Source organism: Rhea americana, unplaced genomic scaffold (assembly GCF_003343005.1).
Source record: "Rhea americana isolate MKP2758 unplaced genomic scaffold, rheAme1 scaffold_2, whole genome shotgun sequence".
Classification (NCBI taxonomy): domain Eukaryota; kingdom Metazoa; phylum Chordata; class Aves; order Rheiformes; family Rheidae; genus Rhea; species Rhea americana.
Genome location: NW_028186149.1, coordinates 17,030,247 through 17,053,294, shown reverse-complemented (window position 1 = coordinate 17,053,294; position 23,048 = coordinate 17,030,247). Strand labels below are relative to the sequence as shown.

The 23,048-nt window shown below is 37.0% G+C and overlaps 1 protein-coding gene across 18 annotated transcripts in view; it reads left to right on the top strand.

Annotated features, from left to right (window-relative positions):
* Positions 1–23,048, top strand: part of FRRS1 (ferric chelate reductase 1) — a 166,383-nt gene that overhangs the window by 6,733 nt on the left and 136,602 nt on the right. For 14 of the 18 annotated variants that reach the window (XM_085303631.1, XM_085303632.1, XM_085303630.1 and 11 more), the window contains exons 1-16: positions 6,111–6,169; positions 7,230–7,425; positions 7,654–7,790; positions 8,726–8,820; positions 9,546–9,696; positions 10,557–10,736; positions 11,757–11,855; positions 12,885–13,032; positions 13,616–13,732; positions 14,555–14,670; positions 14,944–15,030; positions 15,986–16,083; positions 16,273–16,331; positions 17,290–17,433; positions 18,516–18,577; positions 18,685–18,882. In XM_085303631.1, coding sequence (XP_085159757.1) covers positions 6,122–6,169; positions 7,230–7,425; positions 7,654–7,790; positions 8,726–8,820; positions 9,546–9,696; positions 10,557–10,736; positions 11,757–11,855; positions 12,885–13,032; positions 13,616–13,732; positions 14,555–14,670; positions 14,944–15,030; positions 15,986–16,083; positions 16,273–16,331; positions 17,290–17,433; positions 18,516–18,577; positions 18,685–18,777 — 1,830 coding nt within the window. In that variant the 5' untranslated portion in view covers positions 6,111–6,121 and the 3' untranslated portion in view covers positions 18,778–18,882. Of the gene's footprint in view, positions 1–37; positions 146–1,118; positions 1,274–6,110; positions 6,170–7,229; positions 7,426–7,653; positions 7,791–8,725; positions 8,821–9,545; positions 9,697–10,556; positions 10,737–11,756; positions 11,856–12,884; positions 13,033–13,615; positions 13,733–14,554; positions 14,671–14,943; positions 15,031–15,985; positions 16,084–16,272; positions 16,332–17,289; positions 17,434–18,515; positions 18,578–18,684; positions 21,370–23,048 lie in introns of those variants that run through there. The other 4 variants (XM_085303640.1, XM_085303639.1, XM_085303638.1 and 1 more) reach the window with 3 other exon arrangements.

Sequence of the window (23,048 nt, the reverse complement as noted above, 5' to 3'; positions counted from 1 at the left end):
AGCGGGCCCGGAACCGTGGGCGGCAGCCGGGCAGCGGCGGCGGCAGGTCGGGAGCGCTTTGGTTGAGCCCGCTGTAGCAAACGTGTGGGAAACTGTCTGCGCTTAACGGAGCATCTGGAGCAATTGCGGAGCAAGTTAAAACACGGTGAGGTTTTTAAACGCCTTGGGTAACTGTAGTGCCCTTCATCCAAGCATTTCTGGATTGTTTTTGAGAGAACTTTTAGGCATGCTTGCCTTAATGAATTTGAGATGTTAAAGAAGCAGTGTTCACTAAGGTGAGCTATGGCTTACTTCATTTGAAGACCATGCCGTGTTGCTCATGCATCTTGTTTGCTTCTTAATGTTTTATGAATATTACTTTATTCTCTTGTTTCTTAATTAATGTGTGTAGGAAGTGGCCACACTGTAATTAATACAGTAAATGTGTTGATCCTGTACTTGCTGGGGTAACTAAAACTATGTCATTTTTAAGTTTATCTACAACTTTGTTTTTCTGAGGCTTTATCATATAGATAAAAGTCTGCAAGGCTAGGTCCTTAACTGATTATGGGCAGAGCAGCTGCCTGGAAGATAGTTAAATAGTCAAAGCAAATAAGTGAAGAGGGCAAAATCCTTGGCTCTTGTTCATTCTGAGTGAAGTATATTACAAAAACCACAGAAAATGAGAGCACTCTATAGATCTCTTTAAGATTTCTTTATTCTATTCTAAAATGAAGTGCCTATCTAGTATGGAGTAATAAGTAATAGGGGTAATAAGCTGTAAAGTCATGCTGCAAAGGTGTATCAACTTGTGCTTTGAGAAAGAAGGTATGAACAGAGGGACTTTTTTGTTGTTTTGATTCTCCCCCCTTCACTACACCTGAAGATAGTTTAAAATAATGACTTACCATGAAACTGTGGTGAGGTCTGTGAAAGTACTTGCTTGTGACAGCACAAGATGCTGCAGGGTTAGAGCTTCACTACAACTTACTCACCTTAGATGAACTGTAGGATATTGTGGACTTGAGAAGTAACTTTAAAATCCATCCTTGAAGTAAAAGGATCTCTCCAAATATGTGGGTTGCTTCTTTTCTTTTTCTTCTGTTTTTAATTTGTGTATGTACTGTTTCGTGTTTCAGAAGTACTTCCTCTGATCCTGGGTATGATAAAGGGTAATGCTATTAGATGCAAGTTAAATAGAAGAAGGTGCAATGTTACATAGATTGCCCTACTGCAAGTAGCAGAACCAATGACAACTTTACTCAGTCACTGTAAGAGAAGGAATAGTTGTAAGGTAAGTACTTAAACCTACTTACTAGGGTAAACTTTTCATTAARCCTACTTGTGGCATTTAACTATCAGTGCTTTGTAAGAATATCTTTCCTAAGGGACATGACATAGTATCATGTGCACAAATACTATCTGTTAACATGGCTTATCCTGCTTTAGACAGCCTGTTTTCGCTTCCCATTAGACTTGTTCGGTGGTGCTCAGAAGAAAAGTTCTGGCCATGATGGCTTTTGCACTTTTGAGTTGGTAGTAAGTTTATCCTGCCTTTTCTCTTCCATCCCTCTTTGAAACTAGGTTTCTGCACCTAATGGAGTTCTCAAACAGCTGAAAGATTTCTGTGAAGAAATTCCATGTTTGTGCATGGACGTTGTGCACTTAAGGAACTGGGTATCTTTTAGCTGTTGATATCTGCAGGGACTGTAGAAGTCTTTTAYGTACATGCATGAATTGGCCTGGGAAGGTATACAACTTTAGTTTGTGCTTTCTTTTTCCACATGCTGTCTTCAGGAGGGAGCTGGCAATACAGAAAAAACAGCATGCCAGTGCTATGTACATACAGAGGATTCCCCTTCTTCGTAGACAACATGTACAAAAATGAGAAACAACTACTTAGATTTAATTCTTCAATTGTTCTGGGGTCAATTCTTGAACCTCATAGTAAGCGCCTAAATTAGATTGCTAAGTTAGTCAACTGAAGGCATTAACTCTCATGTATGCACTTGCTCTCTCCTTCCCTCCTTAATGAAAAATGCAATTGCTTCTGGCCTTGGAAGCTTGCTGGGCCAGTATTAAATGCGTCCACCTAAAAGACAGTGAAATTGCTTGCTTTTTTTCCAGTTGTATCTTTTTCCTTCCTCCTTGGGAGGCAAATGGGATTACTACAGTATGCATTAGGTGACTCCAGTCGCCTAAAATTCCAAATGTTTAGTCAATCTGAAGTAATTAAATAATTCAGTACAACTGCATGTGTCATTTACAGAAGCTGGCAGAGGCCTACTGTGGTAAACCTCTTTTTTTCTTCTCTACTATCTGCCTTTGCAGGCAATATCTTTTGAGGTTAAGCCGCAGATAATTGTTTTTGGCCTTTAACTACTTAGTGTTCAAATTATCACATAGGTGTTCTTGTCATGTCGTGCCCTCTGGTAAGTATGAAGAACTCTATTTGTGCTCTCTTCCTGCCCAGTTGAATGATTCTTGAAATACTGTTTGAATGATACTGATAATGAAGAATTTTCTTTAAACTAATTTTTCTGGAGCTTTCTTTCTGAACCTTACTCATCCCTTGAGAGATAAGTTAAATTCTGAGTATGGAGGGATGGAGATAATTAAGTTGTAGACATGCTTTGAACTASTGGGTCCTGAGGCATTTTTCCCCTTGTAAATAAGCATGAACATGTAGTGGTTTGAGTAACTCTCTCATAGTGTAGTGATGTAGTATGGTATAGTGTCTAATCTAAGTATAAAGACAGCTGTGTTAGGTCATATATATATATATAACACATCAATAAGTTTTTGCATAGTACCAGGCTAAGCAAAACAGACAGTTTGTGCTCTCAGAGTGTGTTGTAGCTATGGAGCTGCTATGCTCCRCAGCACACCCCTGTAGCCTTGGCTGGGGTATCTACATGCTGTGGCATGGTGTGGTACCTCATGTGTGCCAGATGGAAGCAAGGAAGTTGTATGTATTCAGGCCTTGGTTAACATAGAAGCATTGCACTGAAATGCTTCTGTCTTGGAAAACAGATCACTGGATAGTGCAAAAATCCTTAAACTCCCCTTTGTTTTTCCAGACAAAGCTTAAATGATATTAAGTCAAGCTAAAAATAAATGCTAGAAAGTTGTCTGTTGGAAGAATACTGCAAGAAATAGCTTTTGTGTGTTTTTAGCATCATTATGATTTAACTTTGAAGTCAGTTATTCCTATTCCTCTTTAGTAAATGGGACTTAAGTGACTACTAATCTGTATGCTGCCATCAAGGAGTTGTCCTGTTTAAAAGGATTATAAATAAGTCACTATGTTCAAAGCTGCTTCTTACTTCTTCCAAGCTTATTATATTAACTCAAGTTTGAATACTCACTAGTGATTCTCACTTTGAATCTAGCCTTAATGGCTATACTTTCATGGTTTAAGGTTTTAACACAGTTCATGTTCAGTCTTTACTCTGTCTTAACTGGAAAAGATCTCACTGAAATCTACTGATCCACTTTTATTTAAAGAAAAATTACCTGGTTTTTGAGCCATTTTTCTGGGGGCAGTAAAATAATAGAATGAGGAATGGTTCTGTAAAATAGCTTCAATTAACCTCAAAGTTGTTCTTGGTACAAGATTTTGTTCTTTATTTTATTCTTTAAAAGGCATTTATTCCTTCATGGTAAGGTTAATCATGATTCACATGCTACACTTAGACTTTTCTGAACATAGCCTCCTGTAATGAAGACTTTCTATACCATTAATCCTGCAACATTTTATTTTTGATTGTACTTATGGATGGTGTTGTCAGATTTAGTTGTCTTACTTTTCTCTGGTCTTACTGCAAAGGGAATACCAGAAGAAAGTTGCTTACGTTCTGCAGTATATGGTATATGCATTTGTTACCAACCTTGATACTTCTACATGTGTATGTAATTAGACTATATAAATGACTAATTAGACTACTATAAATGCTAGTTACTCCTGTGAGTCTCTGTGACAGTCCTGTGTTCTAGGATATGGCATGCTAAACTTCGGAAAATGCAGTCATTCATCTTACTGCCTGAAAGCAAGTAACATTGTAGAACTATAGAGAAARGAGAAACCATATAATCTTGTAGAAGAAAGGATGATTGCTTATGTTGGAGTAACTTATTGCTTAGCAGTGCCTAGTGTGTGTGTGGAGACTTGTTAACTTAAACAAAACAGAAGATCCATTGTGCAAGTATCTGACTGGCTGGTAATAGATATAATTGCTTATCAATCTTCAGCCAGAGTATAAAAATACCTTTCTTTGTCCTTTCTCAGAAATGCTTATTGCTGGTTCATGAATTTGGTTAGATAAATTCCTTAGGGTTTTTTTTAATATTGTTCATTCTTGAGCTGCTGATGATATGTGCTCAGCTCTTCAGACCAACTCACTTTTTCCTTCACTTGACCAAAGAGCATCATAATCACAAGGGCAGGAAATGCTATTTCATGCTCTTGTAACAGATGCACTTCAGAGCCAAAGGAAAAATTCAAACTGCTCGTATGAGGAAATTCTGGGCATCTTGTTGACTTTTTCTCTCTTCCTTCTTCCTTTCTGTATATTCAGATTCTTTTTACTTGTCTATCTTGTTAACTGATCGATATGAGGCTTGTTTTGAACAAGTATTGGCTAAAGAGTATGTATGACCTTTACAGAAAGGGGAGGGATCACAATGAGACACTAACAATTTAGAGTCAGTAAATAAGTAGTTGTAAACCTGTATTTTTGTTTATCTCAAACTTTGAGTTTAAATATGATTATAAAAATACTGCTGTGTTATAAAAAAGGTGTTACTATGACATTTGAGTTAAAGTCTAGAGTTTTTCAATCAAAGGAACTAGATAAGGATTAATTTTTAATGCTTGGCTTCTGTAGAATGCTGACCTGTTCATTATATGGTGTATGTACCTACAATAACACTTTAGGAGTTTTTTTTTTTCCTGAAAAGACAAAATGAATCTTTAGCTAACCRCAGAATGACTGGCATTGTAAAAATGCTTCCTGCCTTCCCTCTCCATCTTCGTCCCCTTAAAYGTAGAATGTGGAGTGCCAGAACAARTATCCAAACTCAAGGAAAATAGGGACTTCTCAAGGAAAATGAATAACTTGTTGGAGGAAGGTTGAATTTTAATTAGATAGATAAATATCTTGTATAGGATCTAGCCCACATCCTTGAAAGGACATAGAGAAGGTTTGTTTCTGCAGTTAACCCTGTAAAAAAAACTATATTCTTAGTATAGACAGTACCTCTTTTAGACTTCTACCTTAGTCATCATTCTTTTTGTCTTTCTTCTTCCTTTTCTCTCCTATGTTCCATCAACTTTAGAATCAGATGAGTCTACCAAGGAACATTTCTTGTTTTGTTTGAAATCTCTACCACATCCTTTGCTACTTAAAGAAGAATGCTAAACTCCTCTTCTTGTCTCTGTTGTGATATGCAGCTTTATCTCTTGGCAGCAGCTTTTTCTGAAGATCTCATCAGTACTCRTGCAAGCTGTCTTAATGCTGCTGTTGCACTGAACTGTACTTTTTACCTACTCAGCTTCTGAACAAAATCATGTTGACTTAGATTTCTGACAGTTTGGAGAGGAATTGGGACTAGAAAGCAAGATTTAATTAAACTGGAAGGTATTAATAATATCATGATTTCTTGAATATTTATGAGGAGAAACTGAATATGTTTTTTTTTCCTAGTTCCTGAAATATAACTGTCTAAAAAGCCCATAGATTTTCTTGCATTTGCTGACATGAAGTTACTAAGGAGGTCTTACGTTGAAGTACAAATGTGATCTGAACATGCATTTCTGACACTGAATGTGTAGAAACTTTAGAAAAATATTATTGACGAGTGTGTAAGACTGCCTTACGTTTATGGCATGTAAGGCCTAAGAGTAGGCCTTAAGGCATGCTCTTCTTTGACTGCTCTTTAGATATCAAGGTTCAGTCTAAAATGACTCTATTCCTTTCTTATCTTCACATCCATGTGTGCTATCAGGGAACTTCATAACCTGATATTTCTTATCACTTGGTACAWGATGGACTTGTCCTCTCCAGAAGGCAGGCCTATTTGCCTGGTATGTGTACCGCTAGGGCTGATAATCCACTTTTTGTGTCTAAGGATAGAAGGAAAGATGCATTTTGTTCTCTCAGCCTGTTGGACATGCAAACACTTCTTGTTGGTAAGGCTTTCTATAAGTAGTGTACAATTGTAAGCACTATATACTGCTAAATAGCAAAACAATTACAAGCTATCTTGAAAACAGTATTGTGACAGAGCAAATCATTAGATGATGGATGTTAGGATTGTGCAATCTTWTTACTATCTTAGGCTCTTCATATTTGCTATTCCACAAGTTTCCCATGTACCCTCTTCCCTTAAAGTTTGGTTAAATAATACTGCTATAATAATTGTCTGGAAGTCAACATCCAAAAAGAGATTGCAAGGAAGAGTCTTGTGCTTGTTGGCAGTAAGCTTTCATATTTCTTTGTTTAACTCTTCATACCCGCTTCCCACTATTTTGCATATTTAGAAGCTAGAAGTAACTCTGGTTTGTGGTCTTGCAAACAATCACAGTAGTAACTGTGCTTAAAAAATGCCCCCCAAAAAACCCACCCAAAAACAACAACAAAAAAAGATCCTCCGTGTTTCTGACACTTGGCAATTTCAGTCTSTCCAGAGAAGAACTCATCACCTTTGATGTTAGCTGGATAGTTCCTCAGTTCTATGGACCTTTGTAAATCAATAAAATGTGTTTTGAGATTCATATGTTCTGTGCATTTACATAGATGTTTAAAGGACTTGGATTTTTTTTTGTTTGTTTGTTTKTTTTAATAAAAGGGAGAGACACAAGCAAGGAGAATCTAAAAAATCATATAGCCAAAATTCTCTGGGAGAGGAGGAATCTATCAAATTCATGGAAGGATCTATCAATTATACAGCCYTGTAAAAAGGGCTAAAATGTAATATCTGTGAACATTCTTGCAAAATCTGGCAGTTACCAGAAGCATATATTACTCTCACAGAGCTACTGTAGCTGGGACTGGTGTCCTCTATTTGCATATTTTTGTTTTGAATATATCTTTAAATGTGAGTATTCGGCTACCTCTTTTAAAGGCAGTTGAATACTYGCATTTAAAGATATATTCAAAACAAAAAGACAAAGACTCCTCTCTCTCTTTAGTGGAGATCTATAATGCTGAGGGTGACTATTTCATTGCCTATGACTCTTATTTTTCCAGATGGAGCTGTCGGGACTTGCTTTTGCTGTTTGGATGTTTATTTGCCTCTGTAGACCTCTGGATGGTTATCCAAACGGAAAAATAAGAGAAGTCTGCAGTAGCATGATGCCTCATCATGGTAGCTCTCCCCAGCTGTCACCTGAGCACATTATTACAGTAAATGGGACTGAATTTAAACCAGGGGACAAAATAGAAGGTACTGTGTCCATTATAGCTGAAGAGATTAATTTGTTTTTCTTAGTCTGTCATAGAGCTGTTGTAGTATGTCTTTACTCAGCTATATAAGCAGTTGAATCTTGTTCAGATGATTCCTGTAGCAGCCATTCAGTACTTGTAAGATGATGTTTCAGTGGTGAGTCTTGAAATCTTTCATTCTTTCTTTGGAGAATATTTCAACTGCCTATTATTTTCCTTCTTGCTTCAGTTAATCTGTCTGGACCAGATTTTGAAGGATTTTTCATACAGGCGCGAGATGCAGAACACTTGGATAGCCCTGCAGTTGGTTCTTTTATGTTAGTTGACCAGAGACTTTCTCAGCTTCTGACGTGTGGCCATACAAAGGTACAGTATAATGTCTTAAAATGAGACATCAGGCACTAAGGAATTTGTAGTAGACTACATCTGTAATGAGGCAGAACTAGCCTGCTTAATCTTCTTTGAACTCAGTAAGTATCTCAAGAAGTTCATATGGGTTGCAGTTCGGAGGCATGGCTCACTGCAGTATCATCTGACTGTATGTCATCATTACTTATATCTCGCATTATAAAGAGGAGGACATGCTTCCTCTGCTCTATAAAGGAGAGTTATCAATCATTTTCCGTACTTGTTAAGGACCCAGTATGAAGTAAAATGCCTTAACTTGTGGCAAGGAAAGTTTAGGTTAGTTGTGGAAAACAAACGCTAGAATAGGCTGTTAGCCATGGTGTTGCTCTGTCCATTCCTGTTAGTGGAGCCTTCTTAATAACAGGTTAGATCACCATTTCCAACATCTGTTTTTGATAAATTGCATTGTGTGTTTCGTGTGCAAGAGACATCAACTCTGTCTAGGTTTTCAGCAACCCATTTGAGCTTTATGAACAGGTCATCTGAGTTGGTGAAGCAAAGTTCTCAATCTGCCTGGATGTGGGTGKGTGTGTTYGTTTTGTTTTCTCTCCACGTTTTCCACCACTTGCATGCCTCCTYCCGTGGTAACTGTGTCACGCAGCTAACTTTCTGACCCCAAGACCAATTCTAGTTTGCCTCCTGTCATCTGACACACTAGTTTAGGTTCTCTCTTCAGGTTTGGCTGTTTGTATAAGTTTCAGTGGTGGTCTTCATCCAAGTTACTTATGACTGATGGGGGAAAATTAGGTTTCTCATGCTAATTGGACTAGACCTGTGGGGTATAGTAGTGAAATATCTGTTCAGGATTTACCTGCAGCTTGTGTGATGATTATTAGCTGAAATCTCATTGGTGTGTTTCCACTGTGTAACTCTTGATATGTGTGCACCTTCAGAACTCAGCGGTCAGTCACACAAGTAAAGCAAAAAAGAAATACGTGAAAGTTTATTGGATTGCTCCTGGAGATGCACCAAAACATGTACAGTTTCTGTAAGTAAACCCAGTATTACTTCTAGTTTATTAAAATACAAATAAAGCAAACCTGTACCGTTACGTCTGCTGCAAATATGGGCTAGCAACTAAGAAGCATATTTAGACCAAAGAGTTGGAGATCTAACGTCTTTTGCTCATTTCAAACTCTGCATTAGTGTAGATGGTTCTTAGGGAAAGCTTGGAGTTGATCACTTTGACTTTTGTGGGAGAGTAGAAGTGAATTATGAAACGGATTGCTTTTGCATTTCTAGTTGACTATTTACTGCTCGTGCATATGAGCAAACATACGTGCTAAGAATCTTGTTTTTCTTTTTTAGTCTAAAAATCGTATGTATACCATCATGTTACGTGTTAGTTTTTTGAAACCAATGGGTAAAAGCTATGCAAATCTCATGTGTAAAGCAAACAGCTCCCTTTCCTGAGGTTGCAGTTTGTGCCACAGGGATAAATCTATTTCTTGTATCCAGAAGTCCATGTGGTGGGATGTTTAAAAATTACTTTTCCACGGAGACTTCAGATATTTTACTACTTTAAATGATATGGTGTTTTAGGGCCACTGCATTAAGGGGTATGTGTATGGTCTGTGGTTTTTTTTTTTTTTTTTTTTTTTTTTTTTTTTTTTTTTTTTTTAATGAACACACTGTACAAACTATAAAGCTTTTTCCTTTTCTTCCTCTTCCTTCTCTCCCCTCCCTCCCCCACACACTTATTTATTTTTTAAGAGCCACAGTTGTGAAGAAGTACAAGACTTTCTGGGTAAAGATTCCTGGTGCCATTGTTTCTCAGCCTAATGCACCATCCTCAACAACATCCTTGCACAGAACATCAGAGTCTGTATCAACTTCACATCCAATTTCTTACTTAACAAAGCCAGTAAGTAATTCTAAAGCCAAATAATGTCATCTTTTAAATGCTTGGGATTTAATTAAATCCCATTGAYACGATCCGAAATTTTGTCTGTGTTCTGGATTGGCATAAAGGGCAAGATGATGGATGAGTAATTTATGTATCAGGGATTAAGCGTGTAGGCATTTACTRTTGTATTGCTTTAGTTGCGCGACTTGTGTGGGTTAAACATCATCTGTCACACACAGATTAAGTCTCSAGTGATCTATCAACCTTTTAATTGTCAGCTAAAGTTATGCATACCTGGGAAGAACATTGGAAGTGCTTTAGTCATGTATCCTTACTTCTACTTCCTATTTGGTAACTGCAGCCTCAAACTTCCATGTATGAGTTCATCTACGTTACTGATTTCCATTACAGATTCTTAAATTTTAATGGATTGAGCAAGCATTGTTATTTGATGTCACAGTGTAAATTTTAATCGGGATAACACGTCATTGCCTATAGGTAGAATAGTTACTTTAAAAACAAAACAGATTTTATGTTCTTCTTTTTACCTCTTCCTTCATCCTGCAATTGATTTTACCTCTCTAAAAAACTAGACTGAAGGAGCTTTCTTTAAACTTTTACTTCCTTTTCAAAATTATATTTCTGCTATGGTGTCTTTAAAGTGAAATTTCATCTTAAGTAACTTACAATGTAGAGTTCACCATAGTTTCACTTACTAGTCCTGGGGTAATYGTAGAAATGGCTTAAGAGATTGGTATGTGAGGTAGATGAGACTACTGTTCCTTGTATGTTTTCTTCTAGAATAGGGTAGAAACGGAGGAGGAAGAGGGAAATATATCTTATCTGATGATTTCTTGCTTTTTTGCTTAATTGCGTAGTTTAATGCATCAGGCTGTGGAAATACGAAGTTCTGCATTAGGAATCCTTCAAGCTGTGATCCTGAAAGTGCTTCCTGTTTTTTCCTATCCTTTCAACGAGAGAGGAGCTCAGTACTCATTGAGATGAGTGGTCCCGGTGAAGGATACTTAGCATTTGCATTGTCCCATGACCAGTGGATGGTGAGTGTCCCATTCTCCTGCAGTCACTTTTGTGATTGCAGTAAAGTTAAATTCCTGTCTGTGTGGAAAACCAAAATGGTGCTGTATGTCATACAAAGTAACCTCCTCTGTAGTGCTGTAGAAAGTACAGATGGCCTTTTAAGCTCAGGATTCACTTTTTTGGGGGGTAGAATTCTACTATGGATATCTATCTTGGCAGAATCTAGCCTTTATAATTGGGCAGTAGCAGACTAACTTGCAGTTAGATGAGCCTTTCTTTGTTGCCTAGGCAGAAGAACTCTGCCTGAACCCTGCCTCAGGAGCTTTTAGTGTTTTTTTTTTTTTTTTTTTTTTTTTTTTTTTTTTTTTTTTTTTTTTTTTTTTTTTTTTTTTTTTTTTTTTTTTCAGCATTGTTTGTATAATCTTAAAAATTTTAGAGAGCCTTTTTTCTAATTGGTGTTAAAGTGAAACTGTTTTTGTTTCAGCATTGTTTGTATAATCTTAAAAATTTTAGAGAGCCTTTTTTCTAATTGGTGTTAAAGTGAAGGGACAATACTCTTGATGAATACATAGTAACAGCTGTGCAGAGGAAATACTGTTTATGTCCGTGTCCCTGATGTGAGAACAGTTGTTTCTTAACACTTTTTTGTGCCTTTACAGGTATGAGACAAACAACTTTAAGGAGCATTGCTTTATTTTTATTAATAACTTCAACCTCTATCTCTGTCTTATTTGATTAATTTAATAGAACCTATAAATGATTAAAGAAATCTCTGATAATATGGAAGAGACTCTGGGTGGGAGGGAAAACTAGAGTTTACCTGTGACATCTGTTTGACTTGATATGTTCTCCCTATAACACTGAGGTGTTTGAAAGGTGGCAAATAATAGCTTCATATGAGAATTCTCTCAGATCTTTTGTTAGACCATTGACCAGAACTCATTGCTTGCTGCATCAATTAACTCAAAATGCTTTTGGAAACTGCTACTACAGATTTTTTTATTGGACTTGTAAACATATTTACATTTTAAACTCTTTAGGGCGGTGATAATGCATATCTGTGTGTTAATGAGGACCACCGYGTTAGCATAAGCAGTGCCTACCTGAAGGGACGAAGTCCGCCTGTTTTGGATTCAGAGGTACATCTGCATACAACTAAGAATTTTGCATGAGTGTAGGTTGGAAGTGATTAGTGGTATGTTGCTGCTTTATGCCTTTGATTTTCACTACAACCATAAATAGTAACATGATTCATAATTTTTTATGCTGAGAATGATTGAGCTCTCTCTTCCCCCAAAATATTTCATTTGGGAGTCTGTAAGCCTCATTTTAAAAACAGTCATGTGGTGGGAAGTTTATGCTGCTGAGTAACTTTGTGTATGTTAYTACTGGTGCAATGGTCTCACTTTAGTGCTGAGCTTGGAATATGCCTTTGCATTAAAGGTTGGAAGAGGAGGGGTGATGGTTGTTGTGAGCAAGAAAAATGTGTCCTAATTTCTCCAACCTTGTATTGCTATGCTAATGTATTGGTGTACATTTTAAGTTAGTATGCAGAAGTCCTTTTCCCTCAGATCACTGCTTCCAGTGATGCTTATGTCTTTTGCAAGACTTATTTTCTTTATTTTTAAACCAATCACCTTCCAGATTGTTTGTCCTAGTGCAGCAGAAGGAGTAGGAAAAATAAACATTGAAATTATAAGTTGGAAATAACCTGCTTTACCAGGGTGCTCTGATAGAGCAAAAGAATAAGCYGGAATCTCAATAGAACATCATCTTGTTCAGAACTACTGTTCTTACCCTTGTGCGTCCGTAAGGTTGTGGTGGTTCCTTACCTTTCAGCTGCTTTCACAGAGCTGAACAGGTCTGTGGAGAATGACGTTTGCAGGGTATTTTTAATTACTCTARGTACTTATCTTAATCTTGAAAGACAAATAGGGGAGATGAAGATCTACCCCTGCTTTTGTACTGTGGTTATCTAGAAACACATAGGAGCAAAAAGGAYGTTTTGGCAGTGTAGACATGAGAAAAGCTTTATCTCATGACATAGACGTTTATGGGATGCTAGTTTTGCTTGCTAGATAGAAACAAGCCCAAATGCTGCCCAAAGGTGATAAAGAATTCCGTTTGGTTGTTTGAAAAGACTAATTGTTAAGTCTGCTGTTTCACAGAATGCACTTGAAGATGTGTCCTGGAGACTTGCAAATGGTGTTCTTCAATGTTCTTTCAGAAGGAATATTCATTTTACTCCTTATAAAGGGAGGTTTAGTCTGGATGCCAGTTACTACATCTTTCTAGCAGATGGGGAGGCTAGTGAAGGTAAACTTGATTTACAAATGCTTGCTTTTCTTTGAGCATCTCTAAACAAGAGGTACCTACCTTAAAGCAAGACATGGCTTACCTGAGAATTAGTATCTGAAATAAGGGCTCCTGTTTCAAGTTTGAGTGAAGCACTTAGTCCAGTCATCTGGACTCACGAGTTTGCTTTGAGGGGCTGAAGTAGACTTATTCATGCTTGTTGCACACACACTTGATGCTAGGAACCTCAATTAACTAATTGAGAGAACTGACCATAACTTTATAAAATGGATAATTATTCTTTACAGTGTGTGTGTAGTGAAGAAGGTTGTTGTTAACAAAGATTGAGTTGCTTCTTGTATGTTATGTGTATATATAAATATATATATATATATATTTTAAAAAAAAAGCTTAGGTGATATCTTGGGCTCAAATTTTGATTTGCAAGCCAAATTCTTGCTGTATTACATGTCAGAAGTTCTGTTTGCGTGATCRTGCACAGTGGTCATAGTAGGACTTGTATTTGTAAATAAGGAATAGATTTGTCTTAAAAGTGCAGTGACTTTTATCAGCCATAAATAAACCACTTCACATCACTGCTTAGGGGGACTAATATACAAACATCATCGTCAGCCTCTGATCACCAGTGGAATGTACAATATCACAGGACTCCCACAGGATATTGGAGGTTCCCGCTCACCCCAACTTATCAAGGCTCATGGTAAGCAGCAGCTTTTACCTTCCACTTCCAGTTCTGCATCCACTGAGACWGGACAGTTAGGTTTTCCTCACTATTGCAGAGTAAATGTTTCTGGTATTCATTAAATATACYGTTAGCTAGTAAGGTCTGAAACTGTAAGAACAGGGTGAAGATGTTAATTGTCAGTTTTGCTATTCAAGAAAAGAGTTAAAAGATTCACTTTGACTAGGAAATCAGGCTTATGTTTCCCTTTCCTTTTAAGTTGATAATTAGGACTTGTTTCTGTTTGCTGCTTCCTGATTTTTTTTTTTTTTTTTTTTTTTTTTTTTTCAGTTGTGTTGTAGCTTATTTGAAATTAGAAACATTTCAGACTACCTCAATTGGTAGTCTGAAGCCACTGAAGATAATGGGTATTTTTTTTATGATAGTTGACTTGAGTCAAGTTCATGAGAGAATTATTGTTCAATCTCTATCATTCAGTGAAAGCCTGTCACAAATGTTTCATCCTCTGCCTTTTAAGTTGGTTACAAAACTGTAACTCTCACCTTATCTGCCAGTGGTACTGCAGTGCATTAAATGCACAGTCAGTAGATCTGTTCTGTCACATTATGTGGGCATTTTATAATTTTATTTTATATGGATGTTTGTGCCYTCTAACCAGGTGATTGCTGAATGTAGTCTGAATGTAGTCTAGGTGATTAAAAACTYGTAAATTCTGACCATATGCATACAATTTCAAAGAATGTATAATGGTTATACAATGGTTATTTATCTGTATCATGTACAGATAAATTACTTACATTTACTTCGATCGTGTTTTCCCTATCCCCTTTCCATTTTCAGGTGCTCTGATGTTTGTTGCCTGGGTTACTACAGTTAGCATTGGTGTTATTGTAGCACGATTCTTCAAACCTGTCTGGTCTCATTCACTCCTGTTTGGAAAGGAGATATGGTTTCAGGTGGGCAAAATATCCTCCAGGTCTCTARCTGTATGTTTTAGCTCTCTTGTAAACAGAATTAAAACCTACTAGATTAAAGAGATAGGAGAACAGCCTTACTGTGTTGTTATCTATCTTTAGTCCTTTAAGACTAAATAATTGTAAATCAGAAGTTTAGTTACTTTACTAGTAAAGACAAATTCTAAAGGGAGAATTGGGAATGTTTTTCTTTACAAATTTGAATACTCTATTGAGAAAGATGCAAGGTTTCTAAACACAAACTTTACTTTCTAGGTGCATCGTATGCTTATGTTAACCACAGTCATGTGCACAAGCATTTCTTTTGTTTTGCCTTTTATATACCGAGGAGGTTGGAGCAAAGTAAGTATGTGAGGATTTTTGTTTTAATTTTTTTTTTAACTTTCATTTGGTCCAGCCTTTAAATTTAATGTTCACTGAAGTACAAGTAGTAGATCCATTGTTGGCTTTAACATATATTATGTTATGGCTAATGCCAAGGAAATTAAGATGAAAGCTGTTTTTGTGAAGCAAGCTCATTTCAAAACCTAGCAACACAAGAGGAATGTTGCCTTCTTTTGCTCTACTTGAAAAATTTYGGTCAGCTATGCTTTTCTTCCTTCCTCTTTTCTCCCAAATAAAGTCCTTACTCACAGTGGGGTGTTTTTATTTATTTTTRTTTTTTATTTTTTTTATGAACTGAATCAGCCTTCTTTCCAGTTCCTCAGAGAAGTTGGATTAGGGAGGGGAATGAGACTGGGAGAGCTGACTTACCAGCTTGGTAAACTTCTTGCCTTCAATTCTTGTAAGAATGTGTTATGAACTTGGACTTGAGCAGCTGCATCCAGTGATTTAATCCAGATAGAACTCCCCAGGAGCTAGGGAAATTCAGTAAAATGTTTAAGGTGAGATTAGAATATGTAGGGTGAGAACAGAAACCAGTACTGGCAAGAGTTAAGAAATAGGCCATTCCTGAAGAAGCAGGATTGAGGATGAATAGCTCAGAGCAACAGCTGCTACAGTCATATTACTATTTGCTGTTCAGCTGGTAGGATTTCTCCGTACAGTAAAAAGGTGGAACTTAAGCCTGTGTGTAAGCCTATATAGGTAGGCTTATCAGCAGCTCCCTGTTGTCAAGGAGAACTAACTGCATCCAGCTGTGGGGCAGGTTATTGTGTCCTGTAGCTGCTGCTGGTATAAATACAAAGCTGTTCCACCACTATAAAGCGCTAGTACAAGTTTAATTAAACTCTCCAACTTTAGGGTATTTTCTGTCCTTATATACATATGATACTAAGGAAAAATGTCCTCTGTTTAGCAAGCAGGTTTTCATCCGTATCTCGGCTGTACTGTGATGGCCCTGGCAATTTTTCAAGCTCTTATGGCAGGTTTCAGACCATCTCCACATGCACCGAGGTACTCAATACTTACTGTTTAAATTAAGATTTAAACTATAGCTTATTAAATCATATGCACAAAACTTAAACATGCCCATTTTTATCAAAGCTCTCTGTATTGTTACCTACTTTGTGTACCTCATCTTCATTCTATGAGATCTTTTTTCCAAACTGAGTGATCAATGAAATGCTTTTCTTTGTTTTATAGGAGGCAGTTGTTTAACTGGTTTCACTGGAGCACTGGTACAACAGCTAGAATACTAGCTGGTGAGTAGGGSTAATAGTTGTAACTCCCTTTTTAAGTGATTTTTGTTTGTAAGCTGGGCTACTGCTCACCTAAAAGTGCCTAGACCTGTTAGCATTATGGACATTCAGTTGCTGAGTTCTAGCTCATGTGATCTCCTGTGGCATAAGGCARATTACTTCAATCTTCAAATGACTTAGTTGCTTGTGATCTGTGGATTACATATTTGACATGTTTGGCTGATGTTCACCCCTGTATGTGCTTATTTCAAATGAAGGTTCAAAATTATGCCTTATTCTCACCTCATGGCTTCCACCTTTTAACATGAGTTCTATGGATAGTCTCTTTTCTTGCTGGCCACCTTCTCTGTGGGTTTTAAATGGATGTCTGGTGCAGCTTTAGAGCAACAAGTGGCTCAGTAACACAACAGAGATTGTAGACAAATTTGGGGTAAATCTTTGCTACAAGGATCTGTTTTTTTTGTTTTATTTTTTCCCCTTTCAAATCTCTTTTCCTCTTGTAAAATTTGAGGATATTGTTCTTACAGTAACATACCTCAATAATTCAAGGTTACTTAGTGGGAGAGGGGAAATTTAGTCAGTGAAACTTAAGCTGGTTGTCTTTCCATTTTTGGAGAGAAAYTTCCACAAGCAGCTTAAGCATTATAAGTTCAGGTGGCTGTGGTCTTTTTGACATAGTCACAAATGCTAGTGTTTGTGACTGCATAAGGGACTGATCGGGCTGAAAGCTGACCTGGCCTCCTCCTTCACTCCCTGCTTCCCATCTATTCTCTTCCCTTTTTTTCTCTTTCCTCTCCTCTTTCTCCCCCCCCCCCGAGAACTTCTAGCTGGATGGGCACCTTCACCACACTCCCCATGCACCTGTAGCCAGGAAATGTACTGCCAAAGGTGTTTGTGTGTGTTGTCAGCTGCCCTGGAGCAGCATCCTTGATGTCTTTATTATTTTGTTTTTACTGGCTAGTTGTGACTATGTTCTTGGGAATGGATCTACCAGCGCTTGACCTACCAGACCCGTGGGACACCTATACGATGATTGGTTTTGTAGCTTGGCACGTTGGGATCGATGTTCTTCTGGAAATACACAGCTACTGTCTCATACGTAAAGGTACAAACCTGACAAAGTTCTTGTTGTTAACTTGTTTGCTGAGGGTTGCAAAATGCAAAAATACAACTTGGCCATCTGTTCGCATGAGTTCACTGGCTCTAACCTGTGAGCTGAGGGGTGATTTCTCTCAAGTAATGCTGTGATGCTTCTGTACAAAGTGGTAAGGGACTAAATCAGCTTTCAAGACTGAAGTGTTATAGGAAGACATTTTTAATGCCATCTTAAATGGTGGCCTTTTTTCCTCAAATATGTATGGATAGATTGAACACATTGTTATGAACTGCTGGTATGAATGACTCTGTTGTGTGAGTGAAATGATGCAGACAAATGATCAGAAACTTAAGCACAAACACTTTGAAACTGTGATTGAACAGGGGAACTAAGGTAAAATCTTGACTCCAGTATGTCTAGTGAAGAGACTGATAGTAGCGGATCAGAATTTCATTGKAAAATCTTTCTGAAAGGAGATCGCTCTGCACATGTAAATGACCTGTACACATCTAAAGAACTGAAGAACGGGAATTAGTTAAGAGATTGTGTGAGGTAGCTTGTGGAAAAGGAACAATTAGAGAAGATGTGAATTTAAATTGAGATGCACTAATACTCTCTTAGAAATAGACTAATTTGTCTGAAATGTTTCAACAATAACTATTTTTATCTTGGCTAATCGAAAATACTTCTTTATGAAATCTACTTATTTTAAAATGAAAAGGGAATGATTTTAGATCAAACAAATGTCTTGTTCCRTTCAAAACTCAGTGTTTTGATTACTCACTCTAGAAAAAGAGGAGACTGTTTTGTCACTACAGTAGCCAAAAATTGCTTCTTTTCTTTTCTTTCTTTCTTCCTTCCCCTCCCCCCCAGGTCAACTCAAAAGCATTAATCGCTTGTGCTATGAACATAATACAGGTCATGACCGGCCAAATGAGAGTCTTCCCAGTGCTGTTCAAAAACTGTTTTAAGATGTATTCTTTGATTTGATACTGTATAGGACTGAATTATAGAATCAGGAATTCTTCAATATAAAACTAACCTCCTCTTAAGAGCAGACCTAACTGTACTTTTTTCCTTCCCACTAACAGTTGAAGTGATAGAGGATGACAGAGTACAGATATTGCAGTCACTCACATCTGCAGAAGCAGAGGCAAGTCATCATTTTGTAAATACTACTATGAGATGGTATGATTAGTTGTTTAAAACCATAAAAAGACTGACACTTCTATGGCTTCCCTCCCCCCCTTTCTTTCACAGGGTCATCTGTTTAAACGGATTGTGTTAACCATCTATGTCTGTGGAAATATAGTGTTCCTCATTGCCTTCCTGGTAGCAATCAACCAAATCTGAAATAAGTCCATCCATGAAAGTCACTGAGAGTTTTTGCAATGAAATATTATGCAACTGAAAAACAAGGAATTCTTTACGTTACAACTTCTCCGCACTTCCCTGAAGGTATAATTGAAGAATAACAGTGCATATATGYCATGCTCAGTGTTAGGGAGAATTGCATTCAAATCTATTGAAGGATCCTACAGTCATGCCAAAGCTGTCTTCTGATGTGATTTTTAGTGGCAGCCTTTGCCTGAGTAAGGAATGATGTTTATATTTTAAGTGCATTAATTTAACTGATTGCCTATTATAAGTTAAGAAGTCTGAGAAGATGCACTGAAAACAGTTTTGATAGTCAGTTCCCTAAACCTTTTATTATTAATGAGAAAACTGAAAAGACTCATCCCAGATCTATCATATCTGTTCACTCTGCTTGTGYTCTAATGGCATGCGATGTGACAGCTTGCTGCTTCTGATAGTCTTGAGCATTACAAAAAAAAATCATAGTGAAAAACTGTCASAGTTGCAGGTTGATGCATTAGATCAAAGTTGTCCTGTATCTTTGCAGTTAAATGCAAAAACTATTCTCTCTGTTCTAAGAGCAGTACAAATACAAGCATATGAGTTTGTAAACTTCAGTCCTTCAGTAAAGCCACCATTTACATCACTCATAAAACACTGCTCTGTTCCCCTAGTGCTTCTAAACCATAAAGAGAAAGCATATCTGCAATACAAGTGCAGGATAAATTAGCTGTGCTGATCAAAAAAAAAAAAAACCCCAAACAGAAAGAAACTATCATAGGGTATGTATGGATTTCTGTATTTTACTGTCTCTGGCCACTTGTGGTTTGTGAATTACTTTTCTGAATGAGTGAGATGAACTTATGCCACTTGACGGCTAAACAGAAGTGAAAATGTTTGCTCTGTAATGTTACAGTTGTATTTGACTGCATTGTTGAGTAAAATGGAGATCAGGGGTTGGTTTGATTTCAGGAAAACTAGCTTCTGTCAGGATTAAATGAGGTGGCACATCTAGGAATCTTAATTGTCTTTATAAGAATGTGTGGGAGGGCATTTTTAGTCACTAGAAGATTTATCTAATATGAACTAGGTACAAGGAAAGGAAAGAGAGATTCTTTAATTTGCTTAATTATGGAAGGAAACTCTTTAAACAGAATCTTGAGGTGCACCCTTAATATGCCGTGCAGTAYAATGCTTTGCAGGCAAAGCAGTACACCTGTTCTTGCAACCCTAAATAGCTTGCTTCTACATTTCATTATTCTTGATAATCCTGACAGTATTGATTTAGCTTTAACACCTTGGAATGTATTTTCAACCAGGTGTTAGTAAACTGACTGAGGAAAAGAGGTGCTGGGGAAATTGGATAGAATAATAGTGGGAAATGAAGCCTGGCTTGGCACAGACTTTTCAGCAACATCCTTYTGCTTACTGATAGCCTGGTCTAAAATACTGATACTTGTGGGTCCGGTAGTGATGTTCTCCACTTAAGCTGTCTATCTTCTGCCTCTTTCTTCATATCCCCAAATCCATAATGCAGCTAGTTGCAGAAGCAGTTCTATAGCAAGCAAAAAGCCGATGCTTCTAGTCTTGTATCTTCCTTTTGGCTGCTCCAGTAACCAGGTTAGCTGTAGGAGCTTGTACAGAGCTATGATTAATCTTATAAGCAGCAGCTGTAGGTTGTGAGTGAGTGTAGGTTGAATTGTCCGCTTTCCTCTCGGCTGGAAAAGTCATTTGTATATAGAGAAGAGGAGACTATGAAGAGCCACGGCAAAACCTAGGCTGAGAGATTGATCAAGCGGGTTTTTGTTGGTGGGAAAAAAAATCCTATTGTGTGGTGTTTTTTTTAATCAGGATTTTGGAGGACTTTTTTGTATACTGTGAGTTTATAAAAGAAAATCTCTCAATTCTAGATGTGATYGATGGCTTTTTAAAATTAGTCAATTACATTCTTTCTGTAATTTGATGGTTGTACTGTATTGTTCTGCAGCAGTTAATACAGGGTTTTTAAAACGTGAATCAAAGTATCTGAATTCAAGCTTTTATTGTCTCTTTTACTTAGATRAAAACTGTCATGTAAAAACTGGAAAAAGAATAGCCTTGCATAACAGGAAACATGGATTATCTGTTTGCTTTGTAAATGCTTATTTTCTAAAGCAAAAGCTATCTAGATGTCCTCTGGAGAAACTCTTATGTAAATGAATGTTAAAATAGTTGCTCTCTCTTGTACAGAGTTGCTTTTTGTCAAGAGGGGAAGATTCTTGTTTCAAATTTAATACTAGGTTATAAAGATGAAAAACTTACTTTTTGGATAAAATTTTTTCTTTCCCAGTACTAGCAGCATTGTATAGTTTGTGAAGCCTTATACAGTATTCTGCTATATTTGATTGGAAGCCTTGTTACATTTGTATGCATGGAGTTTTTTCTCCTTCTGTGTGACTAGTAATAGAAGCAATGTGTGATTGTCTTCTAGTGACTCTCCCAAAATTCCTTGATTCTGTGTGTATTCTTAATAAAAATAAATAAATAAAATAAAACCCACTACCTGTGGATATCAGCAGAAAAACAGGTGCTGGGTGGTTTGACTCTGGAGTCCCTGGTGGCTGCTGTATTCTTTCTCCTCTCCACTGATTRGTAACTTAAGATATTGTTTAGAAGAAAATACTTATTGCTTTACTTCATAAAAAGAATCCTACTGAAGTCAATAGGACTTCTTCACATGGAGAGATAGAGCAGGTTTTGGTGTTCTTYTACTGTTGTGTTAAACTTGTGATGATGAATCAACATTAGCATATTTCTTGTGTTCTAGACAGGCAAACACTGCCAGTAAAGCAGGAAGTTGTTCATGATTAGTGTCACCACAAGAAGCTTACTATTTTAAGGAAATTGTATTTGAGTTGTTATATGCAGCCTCAAAATACTGGTCATCTGCCTTTGTCTTATGCAGAAATTCTATTTTTGTCATGTGTGTCAGATGAAAACTAAGATTCAAATAATGAGTGCAACTGCAGCTGAATTCATTGTTGTTTTGCTTTAATCAAAGTCAATGTTTTTGGTAGTAGATGTACAGACTGCATAATGAACTAAAAAAGCATGTGCCTCTTTTCTCTTTCACGTCTTGAACATGTTTCCTGTGGTTTTTTTTTTTTTTTTTTTTAAAAAAAAACAAAAAATACACCAGACGGAGAGACTTACTTGTATTCACAGTAATGGTGTCAATGGTTTTCCTTTTCCCGGGTTCAAAGGCTGGAGATGGATTACTTACCTTTTGTTTTCTATTACAGATTATAACASTATGTGGCGCTCTTGTTCAAATAACAGCTTTTGTGTTTTTTTGTCTTTAATTTTTCAGTGTGAGGTTGAGATGTATAGAGGATGCCCAAAATGGGAAGAAATGTTCATAAATTAATCATAAATATTCTCAAATTAAATAACTGAATCTTTAAATTCAAGATAGTTCATCCAGATAGACATAAAGAAATGGGTACTTGAAGTCTGTGCTTAAACTTTTGTTTGAATAATTATGGTGTGTTTTCTTTTGTCATGTATGTAAACAGTCCTCTGCACAAATGTGCGTACTCTTCCATGCAGCTTTCTTGAGATAATTTAGCCACTTCATACTTTTCATGACCCTCATTGCCCTTCTCTATTTGTTTTTTTTATGTTAATTTTCATGTATCACTAGTGAATTTTACCTGTCAGTTTAGTATACAGTCACTGTTTGCTTTGTTTTAAACTGCTTTGAATAATACTATGTTGGCAGRAGCCTGTTTGCCCTTTTATCCAGGTCATCTAAGTTTGATTAAAAGTATAGATCTGCCTTTGCTGAGGAKACTCAATCAAACACAACAAGATAGGGGTTGAAGGTAACTCACTTTTGCTCTCTGAACTGTCTGAAAACAGGATTTAAAAAAAAAAACCCCAACAGATGAAAACCAAAAAAAGCCCCTAAGAAAGAAACAGAAACACAGGAGAGACSTGGAGAAAGTGTAATATAGTTGCATTTATTTGTCCTTATCTATTATTCCACTTTCCAGGCAACCGTCCATGGCTGAAATTCAAAAACTTGAGATTACCTAATTCACTGTCCCATTACAGACTGGGAGCCACGAACTCTTTAGAGGCTACGAGTCAGCAAATTGCAGGCATCATGCCTTAGTGGGAGGTGGTAGCTTTGGGCTCCTGCTTTGAAATGAGGAAGGCCAACAAGAAAAAAGTTGCAGCTATTTTTTTTTCCTAGTGTATAAAATCTGAGTCAGCTATACCAGAAT